The sequence below is a fragment of the Oryzias latipes genome, chromosome 14 (assembly GCF_002234675.1).
Source record: "Oryzias latipes chromosome 14, ASM223467v1".
Classification (NCBI taxonomy): Eukaryota; Metazoa; Chordata; class Actinopteri; order Beloniformes; family Adrianichthyidae; genus Oryzias; species Oryzias latipes.
Genome location: NC_019872.2, coordinates 2,548,458 through 2,573,078, shown reverse-complemented (window position 1 = coordinate 2,573,078; position 24,621 = coordinate 2,548,458). Strand labels below are relative to the sequence as shown.

At 47.0% G+C, this 24,621-nt stretch overlaps 1 protein-coding gene across 3 annotated transcripts; it reads left to right on the top strand.

Annotated features, from left to right (window-relative positions):
• Nucleotides 1-345: 345 nt before the first annotated feature.
• Nucleotides 346-23,894, top strand: usp25 (ubiquitin specific peptidase 25). 3 transcript variants are annotated; one of them, XM_023962203.1, is made up of 26 exons: nt 346-560; nt 3,984-4,061; nt 4,150-4,294; nt 4,379-4,502; nt 5,807-5,969; nt 6,160-6,246; nt 7,398-7,535; nt 7,932-8,002; nt 8,078-8,151; nt 8,985-9,136; nt 9,943-10,070; nt 10,166-10,261; nt 10,542-10,706; nt 12,701-12,939; nt 13,026-13,096; nt 13,164-13,392; nt 15,106-15,372; nt 15,641-15,780; nt 17,100-17,276; nt 17,585-17,680; nt 18,527-18,705; nt 20,595-20,673; nt 20,752-20,831; nt 21,316-21,439; nt 22,651-22,843; nt 23,115-23,894. In XM_023962203.1, the coding sequence occupies exons 1-26, from the start codon at nt 519-521 to the stop codon at nt 23,285-23,287; spliced, it is 3,510 nt and encodes a 1,169-aa protein (XP_023817971.1). In that variant the 5' UTR covers nt 346-518; the 3' UTR covers nt 23,288-23,894. The 3 variants fall into 3 exon arrangements, with proteins under 3 accessions (XP_023817971.1, XP_023817970.1, XP_023817972.1); XM_023962202.1 differs by having other exon boundaries at nt 7,929-8,002; XM_023962204.1 differs by lacking the exons at nt 17,100-17,276; nt 17,585-17,680 and having other exon boundaries at nt 347-560; nt 7,929-8,002.
• Nucleotides 23,895-24,621: the final 727 nt, after the last annotated feature.

Genomic DNA, 24,621 nt, shown 5'->3' with positions numbered 1-24,621 from the left:
GACTGTCAGACTGAAGGCTTAAAATTGGTTAGTTGATTTGAAATTTTTTAAGTGTGAAAAAAGTGCATACTAAAAAGGGCGGCATCAAACACATTTTTAGGAGCAGCTGAGACCTGATCACCCTCATTTGCTGCGTTGAGTTCTAATTATTCTGTTCTTTTAAATCCCCTTCACAGTTTCAGGGCTTTCTTTTTCTTTTGGTCTGTCTTGTGCTTTTATTTGGAATTTTCTTTCATTCTTGTTTTTGTTCATTTGTATTATAAAATGATTTCCCGCGTGAGCGCGCGCTCTCGGAGTGACGTACGTGTGGTTTGGGCAGACGTGAGTAATCGATCCCTGAGCCCAGGCGCGGCACTCTTCTGTTTTCGAGCGTGCCAGTCACTCTGCCATGGCGGCCGTTGTGTGGCCGATGAAGGAGGGGACGTCCTAGCCTCCGTGGATTTTCTTCAGCTGTTTGGTACCGAGCGTGTTTCCCTCCCGGTCGACGTTTTAGCGCGTTTCCGGCGTCTGCAGCGGCCATGACCGTGGAGCAGAATGTCCTCCAGCAGCATTCTCAGAAGGTAAACGACTAGTAGCTACATTAGCCTGTCGACAGAAATGCATAGTTTGGGGGCTGAACCACGCCAGTACAGATAAGAAGCGGATTTTCTTAAGTAATTAACGGTATTTGTAAGTTTGTAGACATTTCTGCTCCCTAGAAGCCAGTTACAGCTTTGAAATTTCACAGAATTGTCGGTTTTTCTACTGCTCGACGCTGCGTTATTTACTGTTATGCTAGCTGTTTATTAGCCACCGTGGGCTAACGGAGCCACACAGGGAACGGGGAAGAATGTTTTGCTGTGAACGTGGGGTTTCTGTGACACCGTGGAGCGGTTCCGCGGTCAGTTCCGGACGTGAACTGACGGATGGGGCTTCCCAGTCCCAGCGGGAAGCGACGAACCCCACCGGAGAATCCAGTCTCCGCGGAACTGGAGCGGCTGCTGCGTAGATGTTTACAGCGCGCGCGCGCTCGCTCGCACGCGATCATTTGATATTTGTGTACAAAGTGGATCCGCGCCCCAGCCGCGAGGCTTGGCTGCGGGCGCATGTTCATAGCCTGGAGGCACGTTATTGTGTTACATCCCTTAATTTGTTGCCTGAAGGTTTACTCTGATCCTCTGCCTGGAGACGCTTGTTTACTTGAACAGGTCCAGGGGTCTCAACCCTGTTCCTCTGAGCTACTGCCCACCCTCTGGTCACCTGGATCAGGTGTGTTCAGTCAATCAGAAACTGGGAAACTCAGTCCAGCTGATGAGTAGTTGCTGAGGAACAGGTCTGGACATCAGATTAACCAAACACACCCTAATGCTCACGCTGAGTAGGTTCGCTTCAGCACTTTCCAATATTTAAAGTACTGTGTTTGAGAGAGAGAGGAAACAGCTATTTATTGGAATACATGTTATGATTGGCCACATATTGTCTTAGAACATGTCCAAAATTGCTCAGATTGGATCCCTGTTAACCCCATTCTATTGTCTTTAGCCCAACCAGCTCAAAAAGAGCTCCACGGGGCAAGAAAGCCCCTAGGCTGGCATCTGGGTTGGTATTTCCCCCTGTAGGTCAGCTGCATGTGACTCACTGGTCTACCGGTCAGCAGGGAGGGGCAGGTCTGGGCAGAAACCTGCCCCTCCCTGCAGGCGCTTCAGGGTTATGTTCAGAGCAAACATAACCCTGAAGCGCCTGTCAGTGACTCAAATCTAAAAGTAGAAATGTAGCTCACATATAACACCCCCTGGCACAAACCGCTCTGACCCCCATCAGGGGCTTTGCTCGCCACAGTTACGGGGAAAACACATCTCAATCTTCATTCTATCAGTTCATACTTTGTTGTTAAACACCTGCCATACTGAACCCCTCAGCTGTCCGTGTTCTGATTTGACTAGCTGCTGTTTGTTTCTAGGACTTGTTGACATACAGAATCAAATCCTGCGTTGTGGATCGGAAAAGCCTCGTCTGTGTCGTGCAATCAAATGCTGGCGATGGACATCGGCGTGGCGAGCGGCTCTCATTCCAGTCGCGTCACATGGAGATGAAATGTGTTTGTGCTCGTCAGAGCAACTGCTCTTGTTGTCAGCCTGGCCCAAAAGTCACGAGTGTGACTGACCTCATTCTCTGCAGACCGACATGCCAACAAACCCGGACCCAACTGTGTCCGAAACCGTCCGCCATTATTTGTAGCCAGTAAAACATAGACGTTTTTACAGTGCACGTGATGTCATCTCAAAACACAGGTTCACAACGGAGGTGGTCTCATGGCGCCACGAAAACCGCCAAACCAAGAAAAACAACCATTCTGAATGCCAGCGATTCATTTATTCCTAATAATTCAAGATTGCCTAAAATCAAACTCTTGTGCCGAGAGACAAAAGAACAAAGAGATGGCACGAAGAAGACAGCGGTTTAGTGGTTACCATGGTGACCTGTGAAGCCAAGCTCCTCTTGGGGGAAAGTTAGGTGAAAGCTTTTACACGTGAGGTGTTTGAGTGTTTCTTTGCTCACCTGTCGTCAGGACGCTGCACAGACTGATCCAGGAGGGATTTGGTGAAAACACACATCCTAACCTTCTGGTTAATGAAGAGGGCAGAGAAAAGAGAAGAAGCCACTTCATCAAGTCACAGACCGCTAACAGCCACGGGGGGCAGTGGAAGAAGAAAACCGCTTTCACTCTCAGGCTTCTCTTCAGACCCGTCTAAATCTTTAACATGGTTCTACCTGAAGTCAGAGATTGATCTAAGATTAATGGTCTTCTCATTTTAAGTCATGCTCGACTATAAATGCTCAGATTTCAGCATCTCAGTCCACCCTCATTTCTCAAATATACTGTCTAGAAACATTTAAAATCTGATGTTGGTTGGGATTTTCTCTCTACTGTCAACATAAAAACCAAATGTTGAATGTAAGGAAAGGCACCAGTACAGGAGGAAACAGCAGGACGTTGAAGCCCATCTCATCCATGTGTTACTGGGAGGAGAAGACGACGACATAAACCTCAACTTTCCCTTTTTTAAGACCAATCCTGATCGAACAGAGAGATGGAGTCTGCTGCTGATCAACCATGATGTTATTCTGCTTTACATCGTGGTCATGTAACATTCAGTAGCAGTATAGATGAGGTTATTACCTCGGCACACACGCCCACCAGCTTGTTTTCATCGCTTAGATCGCACACACATCATTGATTTAGCCGTTGCTGCTGTTTTCCAGCAGCTGCGCCTCATCGACGGCTGCAGGCGCGCTGCCTTCCTGTCTGGACGCTGTGTACAGTTCTGGTAGGAAAGCTTCAGTGGACTCCAGTGAAAAGATTCCCACAGCTGCTATAAACCTCCAGAAAACTCCATGTTTACCTCCTTGTTGTGTTTGATGGCAGCTTTCAGTTGAAATGAAAACACACCTGTGAACTTCCTGCTCAGTTCTGAGCTCTTGTTTTAAAAGCACTGTACTGCTTTACTGCATGTTGAAGGTACACGTTAGCATCACGTTTGTTCAGCCTCTTTGAGCTTCTGGCTTCTTTCTGGAGCTGCAGAACAGTGTTTGGGTTCCGACTGGAGCCTGATCTCCACAGTCAGCGCTGACTTTCCTGTGGCTGTTGTGTCTTGGCTGCCTGGGAAAGATCCTTTTTTCTGCAGCTGTTAGGATAAGTCGCATATCTTTGGCTTTATTTGTCCAGACACTTGGTTCTGTGGAAACCATGGTAACAAACTGTATCGATGGTCCACATTTAGACAAACAGTGTTGCTCATCACTTTTTCCCAGAGGAGACCTCCTATCTTTTGTTCTAGTCCTTTATCAGACACTCTTATCTGAAAGGACTTTTCTGTTGCGTTGAACTTTTATAATCTTCCTTTTTCTGCTAAAAGGTACCTCATTTTTAAGCTCCGAGTGGATGTTGAGCAGAGCTCTCCTGTGATTGTGTTCTGAACGGATGTCCTCCTGTCCTCCTGCAGCACCAGCAGACGCTCCTAAACCAGTTGAGAGAGGTCACCGGCACCACAGACGTTCAGCTGCTTCAGCAGGCCCTGCAGGTTCGGTTTGTTGCACCTTCAGCAGTTTTCCAGCACTACAAAAGCACACTCCATGCTGTTGTTTGTTTTTTCCTCCATGTTGCTTCAGGTGAGCAATGGAGACCTGGCTGAAGCTGTGGCCTTTCTGACTGAGAAGAACGCCAAGGTTCCTCAACAAGATGAGACCACCTACTACCAGACGTCCCAGGTGTCCAATGACAGATACATCAGTGTTGGCAGCCAGGCGGACACCAGTGAGGACCCTCAGCATTTCTGCGCTGCAGAACCGCCCGCCGCTGCAGCATTTCAAACACCTCCCTGCTTGTGCTCTGCTGCAGATGTGATTGATCTGACTGGGGATGATAAAGATGATCTGCAGAGAGCCATCGCCCTCAGCCTGGAGGAGTCCAACCGGGCTTTCAGGGAGACGGGCATCACAGACGAGGAGCAGGCCATCAGCAGGTGGGAGGCCAGCAGACACTCAGAGGTGTTCACTGCCTTGAGGAGCACAACTCTTCCTTCCTCTTCTTAAAGCAAATGATTGAACTGTTTCCAGGCCGTTTTGACTCTTTGGAGCCTTTCCAAACACTTCATCACACTGCTGAACCTCAGCTCTGTGGATTCAGTTTGCCTGTTTAAATGAGAAGTGGCTTCATTAGTCAATGTTATTGAGTTAGAAAGACAAAGTGACATTCTGGTAGTTTATACAGTTTTTCACTCCTTTTCAAACGTGCAAAGCAGTTAGGGGCGTCCTGGGTTTCACCGTAAAGTACCTTCACAGACACCATGAGAGGTTCTGTCGCCTGATTTGACTGGCAGTCTAGCATCAAGTTCAAATCAATCAGTTCAAATATCTGAAGTTTGGTGAAACTTCACGTCGTGTCAACCAATGAGGAACTCAGCTTTGGCCCGTGACGTGTTGATGATGTGATCAGCAGGTAGAAACCAAAACCAACATGGAGGAGCAGCTGATCGTTTGTTCTCCTCCTGAACTTTATGATCTTTTTCCTATTTGTCTCATTTAATTTGTATCATTTCCGTCCTTGGCTTAATGCAGGACAGTGAGCTGTCAAAGTGGGTCACAGAGAGACCAAAGCCCCACCTTAAATCCATGCAGCTGCAGCAGACGGTGAGGCTCACCGAGCTGGGAGAGTCATCAACCCAGACATGGAGGCGTGTTTACTGGTTTAAAAGGAATAAATCTGATTTCTAAACGTCTTCTGTGCCTTCCATGCATTGTAGAGCTTCCATGTTGCGTTAAGGCTAAAAGCCTTTGACAGCAGCTCCTCCCACGTGTGTCAAAAAATGTAAGTTTATGAACACACTTTTGGACAAGAGGCAAACAGCCACTTTGTCACGGGGGTGAACGCATCAAAAAACGTAATTTTCTACTTTTGGCTTTAATGCCTGTAGAGGTGGATTCATTATTTGTGTTGTGATGGGGAGTTCATCCTCCTGCTGACTCCTACACAGAGGTTTTCTGTTCTATATTGTTGAGTCATCTTCAGGTTGTTACGGACAGATCCACATGACTCACAGATGGACATGCAAACAGAAGGGGGGCGGGGGGGCCTTCATGGTGGTCTGGTTGATTTAGTGGAGCAGCTTCAGTTTGAGCTCTTTTTTTTGTTTTACTACTCTGCCACTTTTTTAATGGACAATCTGCTTTAATCAGATTGTTTTTCTTGGTACAGACAAATGATACGAAGATATTTATTGATTTGGGTTTTCGGGTAAATTCTCACATATTTGGTTTTTTTTTTCAGGGTTTTGGAAGCCAGCATAGCCGAGAACAAGGCCAGCCTAAAGCGGACCCACACAGAAGTGTGGAGTGATTCACCTAACCCACATGAGAGGAAGAGGATGGATAACTGCCCTGTGGGTCTGAAAAATGTGGGGAACACCTGCTGGTTCAGCGCTGTCATACAGGTAAGTGTCCACAGAAACTGCTGGAGGTTTGTCATCCATCCATTCCCCAAAGAAACAGGAGATGAATCTGTGATGCTTTACAACGTTCTGCTTCTCTGCTCCATCTCTGCTCAGAAACTGTCAGTTTAAGCCTTCATGGTGGCATTTCTTCATCATTGCTCCCATGTTTTCTTCTCTCCTCACATACAAGTCTCTGTTCAACCTGCTGGAGTTTCAGAGGCTGGTGCTGAACTACTCACCTCCTGCACGAGTCCACGACCTGCCGCGCAATCAGAAGGTGAGGCGGTGGAGCTGCAGGTGTCTGTTGGGGCTTCTGCAGGTAACGTGAGGAGCCTTAAAGATCTCCCAGGTCATCATGGACAAACGTCGTCCTCGTCTGGAAATGGAGAAGATGAAAATCCTCTTTGACGTTGTTCACAGAAGCAAAAACCAGCCATTAGAACCATAAAAACCTCAGATTCTGAGTTTGTTTCCAGACATGTCAACACAGATAATTATGTTTAATACGACTCTGCCCTGAAGTTTGACAGTCCTGTTAAGGTTTTTTCCTGTCTTTTAAGTCAAGCTTCAGTAATAACATGGACACAAAATAACAACAAACAAATGAATAGAAATCTGCTGAAAGGTGGAGTTTCTGCAGGTTAAGTCAGTCATGAGACTCTCAGTAACGGAGAGGAGACCTGAGCTTTGGAGCTTGGACACAGATTCACTTCTTTTAACTGTCATACCCAACACAGATGGTTTCTCTTTGTGTTTGTAGCTGAAATCATTGGATTCTTCTGGTTGTTTCCAACACCTGCCGTTTTCAGAAACCAAGATTCTTTTTCACTGACTCCACTTCGGCCTGTCATTAGCTGTTTAGGATCAAACCTGCTGGGTGGCGGTGTTGTCAAAGTGTGGCCCCGCCCTCACCTTGTGTCGCTCATTAAACTGTGGACGGCTTTAATGGCCCTTACTCTGCAGCTGAGCTCTTTATGCTTCCTGCAGCAGTGAAAGTCCTCTTGTCACAAGCACAGCCTCATTTGTGTCACTCATCTGTTAGAAAAAACCCGCTGTACACTGATCTGCAGCAGCCTTCTGGGCTGACCTGAGCTGACCTCCGGTCAGGTCTGCAGAATGAAGATGATGGCGAAACAACAGCCATGCTCTCTGGTGTCTTAATGTCGGTGTGCGGCATTTAACAGTAGAGTTGGAGACTGACAACATTCAAACATCCTCATGTTTAGGATAAATGACTGGAAGCAGACGCCCAAAGCCTTGTCAGGAATTGGTGTCTTTCCTGTATTTTGTGTGTTTTTGCACTGACTGTCGCTATAAAGGAATCACTGCGCTACACCTGCAGAAGCCTGCCAGTCACAGCAAATGACCATAAAGCTTTCTCACTGCCCTGATTCCAACTTTGATTTCTGTTTTTTTTGCTCTGAGCAGGAGCACAGATACCTGCTCTTCATGCAGGAGTTGAGGAACCTCTTCTCCCTCATGGTGGGCTCCAAGAGGAAATATGTAGACCCTTCACGGGCGGTGGAAATCCTCAAAGATGCCTTCAAATCCAGTGAGTCACAACAGGTAAGCTTCTCCCGATGTCCTTTGCTGCACGGGATCACAGACTTCCTGAAAGTGTCTTTAGGGGGGGGGGGCAATGGTTCCACGTAACCAGGGGGTGACACCTGCAGGCCTGCATGTTTATGGATATGGCCCTGTTCACGGCTGATCACGTGTGGCCAACCTTTTACAGCAGGACTGCGGCCCTCCAGGCCAACCTCTGCACAGCTGGAATACAGGAGCGTTCCTGCTGCTTCTCCTGGTGTGGCTCCTTCACTGTTGAGCCCCAGTTCCCCCAGCGGTCCTCCCCGTATCACACTGACAGTCCCACTTTGTGAAGGGACTCAATGATCCATAGAAGGCTTCTGTGTGAAGTGAAGCGTGACAGACAGATGTGTGATGATGTTTGTTCCACAGCAGGATGTCAGTGAGTTCACCCACAAACTGCTGGACTGGCTGGAGGACGCCTTCCAGATGAAGGCAGAAGACAGGTAAGCTGCTTCTAGTGGACCTGATCCAGATGACCTGAAGGGTGTTTGCAACAGTTTCTCATCCCTTGTTCTCAGGGAGGGGGAGAGACCGAAGAACCCCATGGTGGAGCTTTTCTACGGCCGCTTCCTCGCTGTGGGGGTTCTGGAAGGTGAGCGGGAGCCCATGATTTCTGCCATTACAGAGTAGCATGATGGAGGAGTAAGAAGGCTGAAGCTCAGCCTGATGCCAGGATGCAGAGAGTGGGGGAGTCTCCCCCCTCAGTCATGGAAGGTGACCTCATCCTAATGACTGTAAAACACCAGAGCTTACGCTGACTGGAGGAGACCTTGGCGGCTGATTAAAATTCTGTTTATTATGCATGACGACGCTGGCTCAGAGCCTCCTGAAGGTGGTCCTGAACTCCTCATCTGTGTCTGCTGGCCCCCACCGCTTTAGGGCGGGGCTCAGCAGCTCAGTGGAAGAGGCGGAGAGGGCTCAGGTTTAAATCCATAGTCAAAGGATCCAATGCCTCTGTGCTCTTCAGCATTTAGATTTTGGATTGGGGGGTTAAATGGCTGCAGCATGTGGAGAAGGAGTTTCTCCCACCCTGGTGTGTGACCACCGATGGGGCTTTAAGGTAACTGTAAGTTAGGTTTCCATGAGGCAGAAGGTAACGATGGAGATCACACCTTCCTGGTGTGGATGAAGTCTGTTTATGCATTGAAGGAAACCCAAAAGTCTACGTTCTTTGAAGTGCTGTAAGCCCCTTTGACACACATGTTCAACACTGACTGTCACTGAGGGGGGGGTCCAAACCTGTGATCTCTGTGACCACCCCATCAAGTAACTGGCTTCAAGCTAAATGAGCAGGAGTCAAACAGAAAAGGTGCAGAAAAAGCTGCTGAAATGAGCTGTAAGATGCTGGGGGGGTCGGATGCTGGGTCACACACAGACTTTGCCTGATCTCACCTTTGGTTTGTCCGCTGTTCCCTTTGACTACAGGTAAAAAGTTTGAGAACACAGAGATGTTTGGGCAGTACCCCCTGCAGGTGAACGGCTTCAAGGACCTCCACGAATGTCTGGAGGCGGCGATGATCGAGGGGGAGATCGAGTCCCTGCACTCTGCAGAAAACTCTGCCAAATCGGGTCAAGAGGTCAGTGATGCAGACTGAGCACGGCAGCCGGATCCTCTGCTGAGGAACCGAAAAAGGAAGAGGGTGCCCCCCGTGACCAGGGCGTGATCACATGTCAGGCTGGGGTCACTCATTAACCATGACAAACCACCATTCACTTGGCTTTCAGACGTCCACTCAACCTATTTTATAGGGTTGGAATAAAACAGTTTTATGGAGCTGAATATAGAAACTGAATAAAGATGAATCTTTCATTAATTTATCATTTCTTTTAATACAATGATAAAAAATAGGCTAATAAAAGAAAAAACAAGAACAATATATGTATTTCCATTCATAAAATCTATGAATTGATACTAATATGTTCAGTACGGACTATGTAAAAACTCATCTTTTATGGCATTTGTTCACAAGCAGCACAAACCCACTTCAGAGGAAAAAATCAGTCCAACGCACCTGACAGCAAAAATAACCCAACATCCATGAAACAAAAATTAAACATGTTCATAAATCAGATTTTAATCAAAGTACAGTACATGCAGACGGAGCAAAGCGGTTGTCAGCATCTGAAGGACAAAACCTGTTTCACAGCCTGGAAGTATTGACAGAGAAGTTGTCTTCTCTGAGCTTCGTCTTGGTCCTACAGATGAAGCTTGGATGTGTGCTGCTCCTCCTCCTTCTCCTCCTCCTCCTCCTCCTCCTCCGTGCCTCATTCAAATGCCTTAACACTTGTGCACGTCACCCAGGCTCCCGTCTGCATTGAAATGCTTCAAAAACCAAAGAGTGACGTCCAACGTTTGAAACGGTCTCAACTCAATGTTTTTCAGCACTGGTTCACGGAGCTCCCCCCCGTGTTGACCTTTGAACTGTCGAGGTTCGAGTTCAACCAGGCTTTGGGACGACCTGAGAAGATCCACAACAAGCTGGAGTTCCCCTCCATGCTCTACATGGACAGGTGATGCCAACACGGATGATGGTGATCATGTGTCTTTGAAGAGCCCCCCCCCCCCCCCCCCCCCCCCCCTAATCCTCTGCTGGGGCTGTGCACAGATACATGGATAGAAACAGGGAGATCACCAGGATCAAGAGGGAGGAGATCCGGCGACTGAAAGAGCACCTGACTCTGCTCCAACAGCGACTGGAGAGGTACACTGCCGTCCTTTATGTCCGTCTGTGGCTTTGTGCTGTGAGGAGTGAGGATGCAGACGCTGCAGCGTCTGCACACGGCACCGTCGAAACAGAAAAAACACCCGTCACACGACATGCTCATGAGCTCAGGTCTAAGTCTAGAACGCTCCAACATAGATCAGCAGGTTGGAGGCGACTGACGCTGTGGAGGTGCACAGACGTTCACTTCAAAGATGGTGCTGCACTCTGGCCTTTATTTGATTCTTCTTCTCTCCTTCTTCTCCCTCCATTCTTTCAGGTATCTTAGTTACGGTTCAGGCCCCAAGAGGTTTCCTCTGGCAGATGTCCTCCAGTATGCCATGGAGTTTGCCTCCAGTAAGCCTGTGTGCACCTCCCCAGTGGAAGACATTGACACGTCAGCGCCCCCCGGTGGTGCAACAGGACAACAGTTGGCGCCACCAAGGCAAGTTCACATCGATGCATTCTAAACAGATATGTGCACAAACACACACTGAACACACAAACAAAAAATGCCAATACAGTGTGGAGTTCCTCAAGGCTCGGTTCTGGGGCCATTATTTATTCTGTACCTTAAAGTTTGTTTGTTTCCTTACTGTCGAAAACAATCTTGTTTGTTGTAGAGAACATTTTGGAGGAGCAGCAGAACAAGAACCTACTCATTTAAAAGTTGATCTGGTCTGAATAAGTTCATATTAAATTTAAATAAAACTAAGTTTATAGTATTTAAAAATAGAACAATTGACGCTAAAAAGACAATTATGATTAATGATCAAGAAATTGAAAGTGTCGTAAATAAAATGTAATGAAAACAGGAGTCAGAGGAAACATGTAAATGACATAAACTGTAAAATATCTAAATCAATATGTGTTCTTCACAAAGTTAGACATTTTTCAAATCAGTCATTCTGGACACGGTGTTTTGTTCTTTCATCAACAAATTAAATGATTAGAATTTGGAGACCTGATTAATTTAACAAATATTAAACCATGTTCAAAATGACCAAAGACTTTTCCATTTAAGAGATAATAAATCCAGTTTTAGAGGATCAAATATGTTAAACTGTTAAAGATTCTAAATTTCACTGTATCTCCCTGAGAGGGGTTCAGGTATGGAAACTGCAGGATAGACGGTTAAAAATTGTCAACCCATAAAAAAATGAAAACAGCTATAAAACATATAAAAATACATGTGAGGGAGTCGACAAGATTTTTGGATATGTATTTTTTCTTATATTTTTGTCGTTTATTGATATACTTTACAGTGATTAGTTTGTATTACATCAGTTTGAAATCACTATTTTTATAATGAATAGTAAAACTGATGTTTTGCAGACTTGACGTCAACAATGAATTGCATATACTTGTAATTTAATTATTGTGAGTTTGTAAAATTAGTCAAAACTGTGGATTTATGTTTGCTAAATATATAAACTAATTCATGGATTGAAGCCAGTTTACAGGAAATATTTCTATGATCTATGAACCAATGACACAACAGAAAGAGGAGATCCAATGTTTAGTGGTTTTGTTGTGAGTCTGCTCTCTGTACTGTAAAAGACGAGTTTATAACAGCAGGAGTCACCATGGTAAAGGCCCGTACACACCGGGACGAATATTCGCCAGCGTTTTTCGCCACGTTTTTTGTGTTCACACCCAGGCGATTTTCGCTGACGATGAGCCGAGCGAACATGCAATTTCATTCCCTGACATTAGATGGGGCTTAATGTAAAACAGAAATACTCCTGTACACAAGGTGGCGCTGCGCAACTTTAGGCTTCTTAAAGTCGCTTTTCCCTCAGAAAAAGAAAGCAAGTATTTACGCGCTTGTCAGAATAATTCAAAGAAAACATGAATATTTCAAGCACCAGTAGCTCCAACTGGTGCTTGGTTCGGGGATATTATAGAATGTCCGTCATTATTTCTTCGCGGCTGTGTAGACGCTACTTGGCGTCTATCTTCTTCGCTGGTATGTGTGCTCAGAAAGGCAGTTTTGTGTTTGAGCGCCCCCAAGTTGTGTTTTACTGTAACTTCAGAAGCTCCAGACACGTGTGCAAAAGCGCCATTCTCATTGGTCGAGTAGATTTAGAGGCGACGCGTCAAACCAAAAAAACGAACCCGAGGCGTTTTTTAAAAAGTGACGCTTTGACGCGTGGCGTTTTTTCGCGTCGGTGTGCACACTCACATTGGTGCCCTTTGTCTAGTCACGAGGCGTTAAACGTCGGCGAAAATGGCGGGCGAAATTCGTCCCGGTGTGAACGGGCCTTTAGTGCGGGCGCTGCAGCAACAGATTCTGAACCGCGTACTTCACTGAAATCCTGCAGATTTCTGCACGCCACCGCCATGCCGCCATCTTTGTCTGAAAACCGCAACCTCACAGTGTTGTAAATGTATTTTCTGCCAGTCCTTTCACCATCGTCACCGTTTCCCCCCCAACAGCACAGCTGAGCAGGACTCTGCTCCCCCCCAGGACAGCTCCGGCCCGGCTGCGGCCCCTGCTGCTGCCCCTGGCCCGGCTCAGCAGCAGAGGGTCTCCGTTCATAAGCCTTTCACCCAGTCCCGACTACCTCCAGACCTGCCCATGCACCCCGCCCCCCGCCACATCACAGAGGAGGAGCTGCGGGTGCTGGAGGGGTGTCTGCACCGCTGGAGGAGCGAGGTGGAAAACGACACCAGAGGTGGGTCCCACAGGACAAGATGGAGCCTGAAGTCTGGTCTTGTTGTTCTTGACACTGTGCCCCCCCCCCCCCCCCCCCCCCCCCAGATCTGCAGGGCAGCATCAGCAGAATCCACAGAACCATTGAGCTGATGTACTCGGACAAATCCATGATGCAGGTGAGCGGCTGACATCCAAACACTCAAACCGCTGCAGGACTTCTTTAATGTTCCGCTGCTTTGTCAGGTTCCATACCGACTTCATGCGGTTCTGGTCCACGAGGGCCAGGCCAATGCGGGCCACTACTGGGCTTACATCTACGACCCCCACCAGCACTGCTGGATGAAGTACAATGACATTTCAGTCACCAAGTCGTCGTGGGAGGAGTTGGTCAGGGACTCGTTTGGGGGCTACCGCAACGCCAGCGCCTATTGTCTGATGTACATCAATGACAAGAAACCCTTCCTCACTGAAGGTACAGATCCAGTGGGGGGCGGGGGCGCTCTGTGTGTCAGAGCCTCAGACTTCAGCTGTTAAAGAAGGTTGAGTTTAGTTTGAGGTGTCGTTAAAGGAGGCTTTTCCTTTTCTGGCCTTCAGTTCCTGTTCTCAAGTCCTCTGTTAACACAGGAGTTCTGTTCAGTACAGCACAACCAGAATCTGATCCCCTCTTGGTTTCCAGGGACATTTATCTTTTTTTTGGTGAGGGGGGGGGTTTCATTTATGAGCCCGAAACCTTTTTTTTTGCATCTTATTGGTTGAATGCTATAAATCCTTCAACCCATTGTTTGTTTTTCTTTCTTTTAGTATATTTTGCCATTTTTTGCCGTTTAAGTCCTTCTACAAATTTTCAGCTATTTTAACCATTCAACTATTCAAATGTTCAGCTCTTTCAGCTTTTTGCAGCTATGAGTTTTGGTCCTTCAAATCCTTGAACTTTTCAAGATATTCCAGGATTATGTGGATTATATGTCCTTTTCAATATTCCTGGTTGGTGGTGTTATGGCATGAGACATGCACTTTGGTGCACGACTTCACCAATTTGATATCTGGAGCTTGCATTTTTCCACAAACATATCTTTTTTATTATTGTGCTGTTTTCCCTCTATTAATGGTAAACTTTGAGCATCTCCATCTTTCTTGTTTTTTTTTTCTGCCACATATTACCCTTTAAGTTTAATTTTCATTCACCAATATAGCATTCAACCCTGCATTTTCTTCTGGAAATGCACCTCCTTCTAGTTTTTAAAATATCACCCTGTACCCTGTATAACCAAAATGCAATGACAAACCTCAGTTTTCATGTAAGGGTTAATGACAGACTAGTTGTGTTTTATCAGAAGAAGCCTGAACCGTCTTTTTGAGGGATAATGCACACTTCAAAGGCCATTAACCTGCTCATACCATGCTCACTGACAAAAAAAACAATATTTAATCATTTTTTAGGACTTTATTCTTGTCATTTTTCTCAGTTTGGATCGCTCAATCTATTTGTTTCATGGTGCGTTACGTTGTCACGGTAACGTGGCACCGCTCCGCTTTGCCGGCTGGGCCAGCACGGATCTTGGATCACCTCTTAACGCTTCTTTTTTTCCAGATGATGAAGCTAAAGGTTGTTTTAAAGAAGCCAGAGCAGCGATACAGAACAGTTGAGCTATGTGACCGGAACTTCTTTTTTAGGTGTCCATTATGTAAGGGTTAATGGCCGACGAAGTGTGCATTATCACTTTTTAACGCACGCCGTGAAAGCCTTCGCGTCGGACGGTTGCTTCAGCAAAGTGCGTTAAAAAGTGATAATGCACACTTCGAAGGTCATTAACCCGCTTATACCACGTTTACTTACAAAAGCAATACATAGGTACCAGTTTTAAGTCTCTGCCCAACCGTTAAGCTGACTTACTGTGGCGGCCCCTAACGGTGGAGGCTGAAAGGCGGAGGAAAATCGTTTTCTTGACTTCATTCTTAATGCTCTCACTATGATCTATGAACCAAAATCGCTTCTTTTCTTAAAATCCTACATTGTGTTTTGCCGGATTCTCTTTATTTATTTATTTTTTTACAAACTGTCTTTCACAGTTGAAGCATCAGTGACTGATGGATGCTTTTTGGTTCCATTTTTCCATATTGGATATAGTCGGACGGCTGAACAGGGCGGTCCCTCACTTCTCCCTCCTTTGTCCTTCTCTTGCAGAGGAGTTTGATAAAGAAACCGGTCAGATCCTGAGCGGCATGGACAAACTGCTTCCAGACCTGAAGCAGTACGTGAAGGAGGACAACGAGCTGTTTGACAAGGAGATTGAGGAGTGGGATGCCCTGCAGGCTCACAAGGCCCAGCAGGAGAAGCTGGCGCTTGCCGCCGCAGCAGCAGCTGCTGCAGCTGCTGCATCATCCAGCACCTCCACCTCTTCTCCATCCCCACAGCCCATGAGCATCGAGTCCAGCCCCCCCGACAATGCAGGTTAGTGACAGAAGACTCAGCAGAAAAACCAAACTGAGCATGAATCAGCATTTCAGCTCTGCTCTCTGTATTTTTAGAAGTCTTATAGCTGGAGGGTTGATGCCCCATCACATTCTGAGAAGGAGACTGTTAATGTATGATCTGTTTCCACTGTCTGTCTTGAAAAAGTGATGGTTAAAGCATAAAAAATGCTCTGTGATGCTTTGGGATGCTGGATAACATCAGTTTTAGGACACACTTGTCTGATGGAGGCTTTGCTCCCCTGCAGCCCCCCAGCAGGACCCAGAGTACATGGAGCAACCGTCTCCAACCAATGACTCCAAGCACCTGCAGGAGGACACTGAGAGGGCCATCTCCAGGGCTGCTGCTGAGCAGGGGGAGAGGGGGCCAGAAGCCCTGTTAAATGCTGTATGTACCATGCAGACACAGCACCGCCACCCATCAGCTGGAAATGACTCACTTTACCCCCATGATCACTGTCCTACTGTTTATGAGCAGCTTTCAGCTTTATATGAACATGAACACCACACAGTAGTCCTGACTAAACAGGTCAAAATAGAAAAAGCAAAGAAAGTTTTCCTGCAGCAACTTTCCTGATCCACAGTCTGTTCCAAGCAGAGCAGGCGTTTCTGCACAGACTGTGTGCAGAAAGACCTACTGAGCTGCAGGAGCTCCAACGTCTAGTGTGTAAAAAGAGTAATCGTTCTGCAGCCAAAGTTATTATGATTTATACCATGGTCTGGGTGAATACTCTGTTCTGATTGGCTGCTGGGTGTACGTTAAAAAGTGATATACCACAGTGATAACCGCACGGTGAAAGAAAAAGTTCCGGCCACCTAGCTTAAATGTTTTGTATTACTGCGCCGGCTTCTTTAAAACAACCTTTAGCTTCATCATTTGGACAAAAACAAGCGGTAAGAGGTGAACTTTCTCTCTGAACTGATGCTTTATTCAACCCATCGGAGAGATCAGCACATATATATCGCTTTATATCGCCGAATCTTGACTGCAGCGGTGGTGCGGCGCGATGTGGATGCCGCACCACGTAACAAATAGTCAGCTTTTTGTGAGAAAAATGATCCAAATCGGGGGAAAAAAAAGAATTAAGGACTAAAAACTGGTTTATATTTATTGCTTTTGTAAGTGACCATGGTATAAGCGGGTTAATGGCCTTCAAAGTGTGCATTATCACTTTTTAACGCACTTCGAGGAAGCAACCGGAGGGCGCTTCAAGCTTCCACGGCGTGCGTGAAAAAGTGATAATGCACACTTGGTCGGCCATTAACCCTTAATCCTCGGAGATGCTGCCAGCAACACTTAAAAAAAAACAATGCTCTGACATATAACCTATCGTTCACATCAACATCGTGAGTCATATGTAGAATGTAAACACTGGAGCTAAAGCTCTGATGTTAAAGTGATGAAAAAATATCAGCAAACTGAAACATCAGAAAGTAGATCTGTGACCTCTGGACACACAGACGGTTTCCAGTCTTTCTTTTACTTTGAAGCATAAATTTCAGCTGATGAAAATCCAAAGCGTTGTCAAAAAAGCTGGAATCCTGTGAGAAGGTAGACCTGGGGGCCTTGGGGGGGGTGGTCGGTCTGACGCGACCCTGAAAGCAACAGAAGCAGGACATGGAGATGCCCTTCAGCCCCTCCCTGTTGGCTCTAGTTCTAATCCTTCCAGTCACGCTGCTGTTTCCTCTGTCGCCCTTTTTCCACAGTCGCCCCCCCATCCCTCTTTTCTTCAGCCAGAGACCCAGATGAGCGCCCCCCCCAGCCCTCCCTGTGAGCAGCAGCTTGCAGAGGAGGAGTCCCTAGGCCAGCGCACAGTAGAGGTGGCCATTCCCAACGTGGGGACGTTTGTCATTGAGTCAGAGGAGGGGGGGTACGATGACCAGGTGTGAACCACAGGGGAGTGGATCTGCTGCTGTGTGCTGACCTCAGCCTGAGGATGTCATTCACAGACACTAACACCCCCACTCCCCCACCCCTGCGTTTTCTGAAGTTGCTCTGCATCTGGGGGCGCTCGGCTTTTTGACAGACCTGTTGTGTTGGGGCTCTGAAGCTTCATTGGGGTCATTGCTGTGTACAGACCCCCCCTGCCGCTCTAACAGTGCATGGACGGCTGGTGTCTGCATGCTCTAACAGCACAGATCGCCGTGACGACCTGTTGTTGTGTTTAACGCGGCTCCTTCTTCCTGGTTAGACGATGATGACCCCCAACATGCAGGGCATCATTATGGCCATTGGCAAATCCAGCAGCATTTATGAAAAGAGCGGTCCTGAGGCAGCCTTCTTCAAGGTACTCCCTCTCTCCTTTCTGCCCCCCCATTCCACTGTCATTCTGCTGTGTTTGCTCATGTCTGACGCTGTTCCTCGGTGACGTAGACGCTGAGTGAAGCTCTGCCATCGCTCAGAAAAACACCCAACTCCTTTTGCTATCTAGCTTGATCCACCCGTCTGCAGTTACACTTCGGGTGGGACTGAACTTTCACATTCCACCAGAAATGACCGAAAGTCACACAAAAGTGTCGACTCGGATGAGCTGCAGAAGTCCAGACTGTGAGCCTGATCTACACTGGTCCCACTGCAGTGTGTCTCCATAAAGTGAAACGTTCATGAATCAATCAGAAGGTTTACATTACAAACATACTCCGTCATGTTTGCGTCTGACGCTCATCCTTCTGCAATGAAAGCTTCCCATAGCAGCCATTTCCAGTCCATTAACGCGTCAATTTTGTGGTTAAAAAGCCAGAAAAACATTTGTTGTACTTCAAAAATATATACCATTTTATTTTAGAGTTAAGGTGGCGTCCCAACGGTGACACCATAAATGACACCAGCATCCTTTTTGCCATGGACGCTGAAAGTTTAATATAGGTCGTTCATGACAAAAAACAGACTTTTTACAAGGACTCAGTGAGGAGAGGGTATGGGGGCTAAACCCACCCCTCCTCTGGAAACCGGGGGGGGGGCTGGAGACGCAATGAAGTAAAGTAACTGACGGTGGTGAGACGGACTCCCAACGTAATGCAAGAGCGAGACGCCGCAGACAGATCAGCGTGAATCCAGCGTTAGTCCTTCCAGAGGTTTGAGACTCCGCCCCACCTCAGAGCCTTAACCCCTTCCTCTTCTCTGTCTCTGTCAGGCCATAAAGTTGGAATACGCGCGACTTGTGAGGTTTGCCCAAGAAGGCCCGACTCCTGAGAACGACTACCGACTACAGCACATTATCGTCTACTTCATCCAGAACCAGGCCCCAAAGAAAATCCTGGAGAGGACTCTGCTCACTCAGTTTGCTGACAGAAACTTGGCCTTTGATGAGAGGTGAGTCAGAAGTTTCACCCACGCCAAGAACTAGAACATCTCATAAAATCCCTCTGCTTCTCCCTTCATCAAAAAAGGTATCAGATCAAGATAGTTTATTCTGACCAATAGAATGACTGACTGAATAACTGCTGTTTACTTCTCTGTGGAAGTCTACAGCATTTCAGCTTTTTGGGGACCCTCTGGTACTTCCTTTTCTGAACACCAGGGGGAGGGGTCACTCAGTCCAGTTCTATTTTACAGTCAATGGTACATTTATGAAGAACACCGACTTCACTGAAGCGCCTGTTTAAACATGTTTGCATCACAAACTGCTGTTTTGAAAACAAGTCTTGGACTCCAGCAAAGTTCTTCTTATTTAATGAGTTGATCTTTAAAACCTATGAGCTTCAGACGGCAGAAATGTCTGTTTCACACATTAGTGTCAAACAGTGGTTGTCCTCACAAATGACCAGCAGAGGGAAGCAGAGTGTCCACAGCAGCAGCTTCTGACAGTCTATAACAGGGGTCGGGAACCTTTTTGGCCAAGAGAGCCATAAACGCCACATATTTTTAAATGTAATTTCGAAAGAGCCATACAATAATGTAGTGTCCTTTTCCCACACTGAGACTTAACCTCTTTTAAGGTTCTTTATTCTGGTTAATGCAGGCTGTAACAAATGCCGTAAATTAATTCAGCAGCTCCTGAATCTCTCCCGCCGAGACGAGAGCGCTTCTCCCAACTTTATATTCCCCTGCTCCCGCTCCAGCCCTCCCATTTCCCTTATTCGGCCCATAGCTGAACCCCATTGGTCCAAATTAACTAACAACAGGCTGAGCGACAGAACTGAGAGCCAATCAGATCTCTGCTTGATGCGTTCAAGGAACTCCAGAACTTTTAACGCGGCCCAACAGCCAAGTTAAACTCAGTCCGCGACAATATGTTTAAAGCTAAATATACAAATGAATGTGTGCATTTGATATAATTTCAACACTTTTAAAGGACAATAAGTCTGTGGATTATTTTTAATAACGTTGTTATTCTGTTGCTAATAAATGATCAGTATTTCTCGTGGTAGTTTTGCTGATGGTCTAGTCTGGTTGATCCGTGGTGAGTTTCTGCTTCATGCAGGCGTTGAGACTTTAAACGTGATCGTAGGTCTGAATGTTCTGTAAATGTGAGACAGACTGCTCACATGCAGACGGGGAGTCAAACACACACTCACACACTGCAGTGAGTGACGGGCAGCAGGTTTTACGTTTTTACAATCCCTGCGCGATTCACCTTACTGACCGAGCCCACAACTCCACCCCCACCCTCTGCTTTCTCCCTCTCACATCCCGTCCCCGCTACTGCGCGCTCTTTCTCAGAGACGGGGGCGCGCAGTTTTAGGCACGGCAATTCACAGGTTTCCGGGTGGTACAAACTCTGTGAAATAATAGATAATAGTAACTGATAGCGCTGGCGCAGATTTCTCTCTCCAAGCACCGCTACTACTGTGCGCCTCTGGCATCGCATCGCGCCCGAGAAGGACTGGTCTAATGAAAAATAAAAAAATAAAAATGTGTCTGCGAGCCACATGTGACCATCAAAAGAGCCATATATGGCTCGCGAGCCATAGGTTCCCGACCCCTGGTCTATAAAGACGCAAACAAAGAAAAGATAAACGAGGCGTGTGTTTTAAATGTTGTTCCCTATCTTCCCGTCTGTTGAAACCTCTCAGATGGTTGGCTTGACTTCCTACTTTGAGTCAGATACATAGATTTGTGTGTGGATAAGAGCCTCCAGGAGGATGCTTCAAATCTCCTTCATGGCATCTCAGAAAAGTCCATTTGGTCATGTTGAGGCCTTGAGTCGAGAGTCTCACCTATGAAGCCCCTAATGCTAACTGCTGCGTCCTTCCTGTCAGGTGTAAGAGCATCATGAATGTGGCGCGTGCTAAACTGGACCTAATCAAACCCGAAGAGGTCAACATGGATGAGTATGAGGTGAGAAATGCAGCAGTGGCTGATCTGAGCTTTCCTTTGCAGCATTGGTCTCAGGAATTGTGGCTTTTCTCTTGACAGACGTGGCATCAGGACTACAGGAACTTCCGTGAGACCACCACCTTCATGGTGACCGGTTTGGAGCTCTTTCAGCAGTCAAAGTAAGGAAACCTCTTCCAGCTCATCTGGAAGTCTGTTTAGCACTTAGGAGACAGACATATTTGAAAAAAACTACATTTGTTTAATGCTTATCTTAAGAAATTGTACACAAACCAAGAATTAAATAAGAAAAAAGTTTAACTTGATAACTGATGCCACCAATTCTACAACAACTCCTCAAATAAACTGCAAAGCATGTTTCAAGTACAAATGCTGAAGCTTAAAGGATAGTTAATAATAACTATTAATATTATAAGTTCATAAAGTGGGCCTAAGTGGTCAGCATTCCCTGCAGGAAATTCAGTTTCTGGTTTCATTCGGCGTCTTATCCCAGCTTTCCAGCAGGGGGCAGTGTCCTCCAGTCTGTGTGTCCCAACGGTCGGTTCATCGAGTTCTTGTTCTGTGAAACGGTTCCCTCCCTGGAGTTCTGGGACTTTCTGTCATAGTTTTATCTGTTTTTAATGTCTGTTTATGCTCTGCTTGCAGTTATGTGGAGGCCCTGATGTATCTGGTTTACTCATACCAGTACAACAAGGAGCTCCTGTTGAAAGGCCTGTACCGGGGCCACGACCAGGAGCTGCTGGGACTTTACCGCAGACAGTGTTTGCTGGTGAGGACTGCTGTCAGGATATTGGTTCTTTCTGGGGGTGGGGGGCATGCACGGGTCTGATCAGTCTCCCAGCTGCACTCGGTGACCTCACAGCTCGTCACGTAATGGCGGGGAAGGGGAGGGGGGGGGGTCCAGTGAGCGTGAACAGGAGACGGCGGCGTGTCCCAAGCTAACCTCTGGCTCCGTCCTCACAGCTGCTCACCTTCAGCCCGTTTTCACTGAAAACTTCTCTAAACGGTTGAGAACAGCCAAAACACGCAGCTCCTCTGAGAGGAGGTCAGCGGGTTCGTTCCAGCAGAGCACTGGGAGTCAGAGGAACAGCCCAGACATGGTCGCAGACGGACTCCCATTACAGCAGTAACACTCACCGTTTTATTCTGGTCACGATCTGTTTGATTTAACAAGCTGGAAGAGTCTGTGGAGAGTCATAAAGGGACCCCTCAGAGTCAGATGAGCTCACACTGATGGGCGTGGCTCTGCCACCACAGCACAGAAACCCAAACCCGGACCAGAATGAAGCTAAGCTCATGCTGATGTTCCAACATAATACAACATTAGCACCAACAGCATGGCTGCTCAGAGCATCTTCTCCTGTGGAGCTCTGCAGAAGGACCTGGGAGTAACGAGAAATGCATGTTTCTTTGTTTAGGCTTCATTACAGGCAGGTCAGATCAACAAAAGCAGAACTCAAATGTCTGTTTCTACCTGCTGTCTCCTTTTAGAGACTGCATTGTGTTTGGGAAGAACTGCTGTTCTGTGTTTTTCTGCCTAAACATTGATACTAAAAGCCTTTTGCATGTTTGAGAGTCCTCCTGCAGTCATAACTTGTTTTTCTGAACGTCAGATGAAGCCGTCCGGTCTCCTGGTTCATTTCTCTGGACGAGCATCAGAACTGGAACTCTGTTTGGGTCACTGAAGCCCTTTTTTTCTGAAGCACAGCAGGCGATCATGTGAGGAGCAGAAAGATCTTCCCCTTCAGTTACACAGAATCAGCCACTGATGACATTTAGATGCTGATCAGAGGAGCTGGTCCTGTCTTGATGGGAGGAGCCTGAGGATAGCTTGCAGGAATGTGGAGCAATGACTGGTTCTGGTCCACAAGCCTTCTGGCACAGTGCAGATGATCCATGTGCTCAGCTTCCATGCCTCACCATCAGTCGGCATAACTTGGTGTGGTTTGCGTCTCATGCAGATCTGTCCTCTTCCCACAGAAACTAAATGAACAGGCGGCCTCCATGTTCGAGACGGGAGAGGAACCGGACGTGACGACGGGTCTGGGCGTCATGAACGAGCTGGTGGTCCCCTGCATCCCCCTGCTGCTGGCCCACGATGCCGAGAGGGACCTGCTCGCCGTGGAAGACATGAGGAACCGCTGGTGCTCCTACCTGGGCCAGGAGATGGAACGTGAGTCCCTGACAGAGCCCCATGCTGTTATGTTTGCCCCACCCCCGCCAGGTCGGCATCATTTCTGGCGTGCTCGTTCACAGTGGTGGGTTTAGATGCCGCTGTGGTCTTTGAGGCGCTGCCCGTCACACTTCCTGTTCAGGAAGAGCTGTACGTTATCGGCTCTGTGGAACAACCACCGTAACCACCCATGAACCCACCCTTTCCTCGTGTTTACTGTGGGATGTGCAGATCTGCTGCTGGCGTTGACTCTGTCGTCTTCTGCCAACAGCGAACCTCCAGGAAAAGCTGACCGACTTCCTCCCCAAGTTACTCGACTGCTCAACGGAGATCAAAAGCTTCCACGAGCCGCCCAGGCTGCCCAGCTTCTCCGCTCTGGAGCTGTGCGAGCGCTTCAGACGCGTCATGGCGGCCCTCGGCAGGGTGCCCACCCATGGAAGATGAGCTCAGCTGAAGACCCCGCCCAAACCCACGGACATCTAAGCCACGCCTTCCTCATTTGCTCAAGGGTCACTTACTGCTATAGCCGCTGTTCATCTGTTACTTCTTTGCTGCTACGATTTTATCCTCATAATATTATTTTAGTTTTATTTACAGCAGAACACAAAGGATGGAGAGGGGGGGCTGGACTGTTGGGGGAGGAAGTGAACAGAGGAATTCTGGGTAAACGGTTGCAGTTCAAAGCAAATGGGTTCAGCTCCGACTCTGCAGCACAAAGTTTGAGGTTTTCCATAGTTATAATTGTTGTTGCTGTTTGAGTCCAAGCTTCCTCCGCCGCGCTCATGTCGCCTCCTGCAGCCGTCATCCGTGTTTGGCGAGGATCACCGCGCTCCGCTGGCCCAGTTTGGTACGGTACTACCACGATTGGTTACATTTTTTTTAAAGAAGCGAGGAGGAAGAGGAGGAGGACCTCCAGGTTCTGCATGGAGCCGCACGCCTCTGGACTGAAGATGGGATGTTTCAGTGCTGTGCTGGATGGCCGTGCACTTCCTGTGGCTTGTTAATAAATCAAAAGAATAAAATTTTACTCATGGCTCTTTTGGCCAATTAATTCCTTGTGATTCTCATTTCTTGGTCAGTGTATTAATATGTAAAAAATCAGAAATCCAGCAGTCAAAAGGAACGTCAGAGTCCACTTTGATCCAAATCCACCACGGTGTACACAACTAATAACACAAAGACAGAAACGGGAACACAAAGATCATCTCTGCAGTTCTGAAAATAACCACTAGAGGCTGGTTTCAAGAGAGTCATTTCCCTCGAGTTTTCTTTTTTACGATTGTTTTTATTTTTGTCTATTTTAATTTTTTGTCTTTTTATGGACTATTGTGTTGTTTTGAGGTGGGGTGGGGGGGTTTAGATAAGATGAGACTATTTCTCCCACAATGTGGAAATTCTTTTGTCTGCAGCAGCAAAGTGACATCAGACAGTAGGGGTGATGGAAAAAATCGATTCAGCGATATATTACGATGTTCATTTGGCGATACTTGTATTGATTACAAATGTTGTCAGGAGGATATTTATTTCATAATTTCTAAGCGCCTTCAGCGTCTGACTCTTGTTTTCCACTTAAACATCAGACCACTAGTTGGCAGCAGAGAACACTGAGCCTCTTTGAACAGCTCTACACACACAAAACAACAAGAAGATCTCGGTCAGAAGCAGGTTGTTTTGGTGTTATGAGACATGAACTACTTAGTTTTTACTTAGGATGGGTACTGAACCAAAACTCTCTTCCATGTTGCTGCCAGTATCATAAAAACCCAGATGGCAGTGCT

Excerpts from the sequence above, each read along its gene's own strand:
- usp25 (XM_023962202.1), top strand. The coding sequence starts at position 519 with ATGACCGTGGAGCAGAATGTCCTCCAGCAGCATTCTCAGAAG. Across the intron at positions 21,440-22,650 it reads ACCGCAGACAGTGTTTGCTG|AAACTAAATGAACAGGCGGC; the intron begins GTGAGGACTGCT and ends CTCTTCCCACAG. Across the intron at positions 22,844-23,114 it reads CCTGGGCCAGGAGATGGAAC|CGAACCTCCAGGAAAAGCTG; the intron begins GTGAGTCCCTGA and ends TTCTGCCAACAG.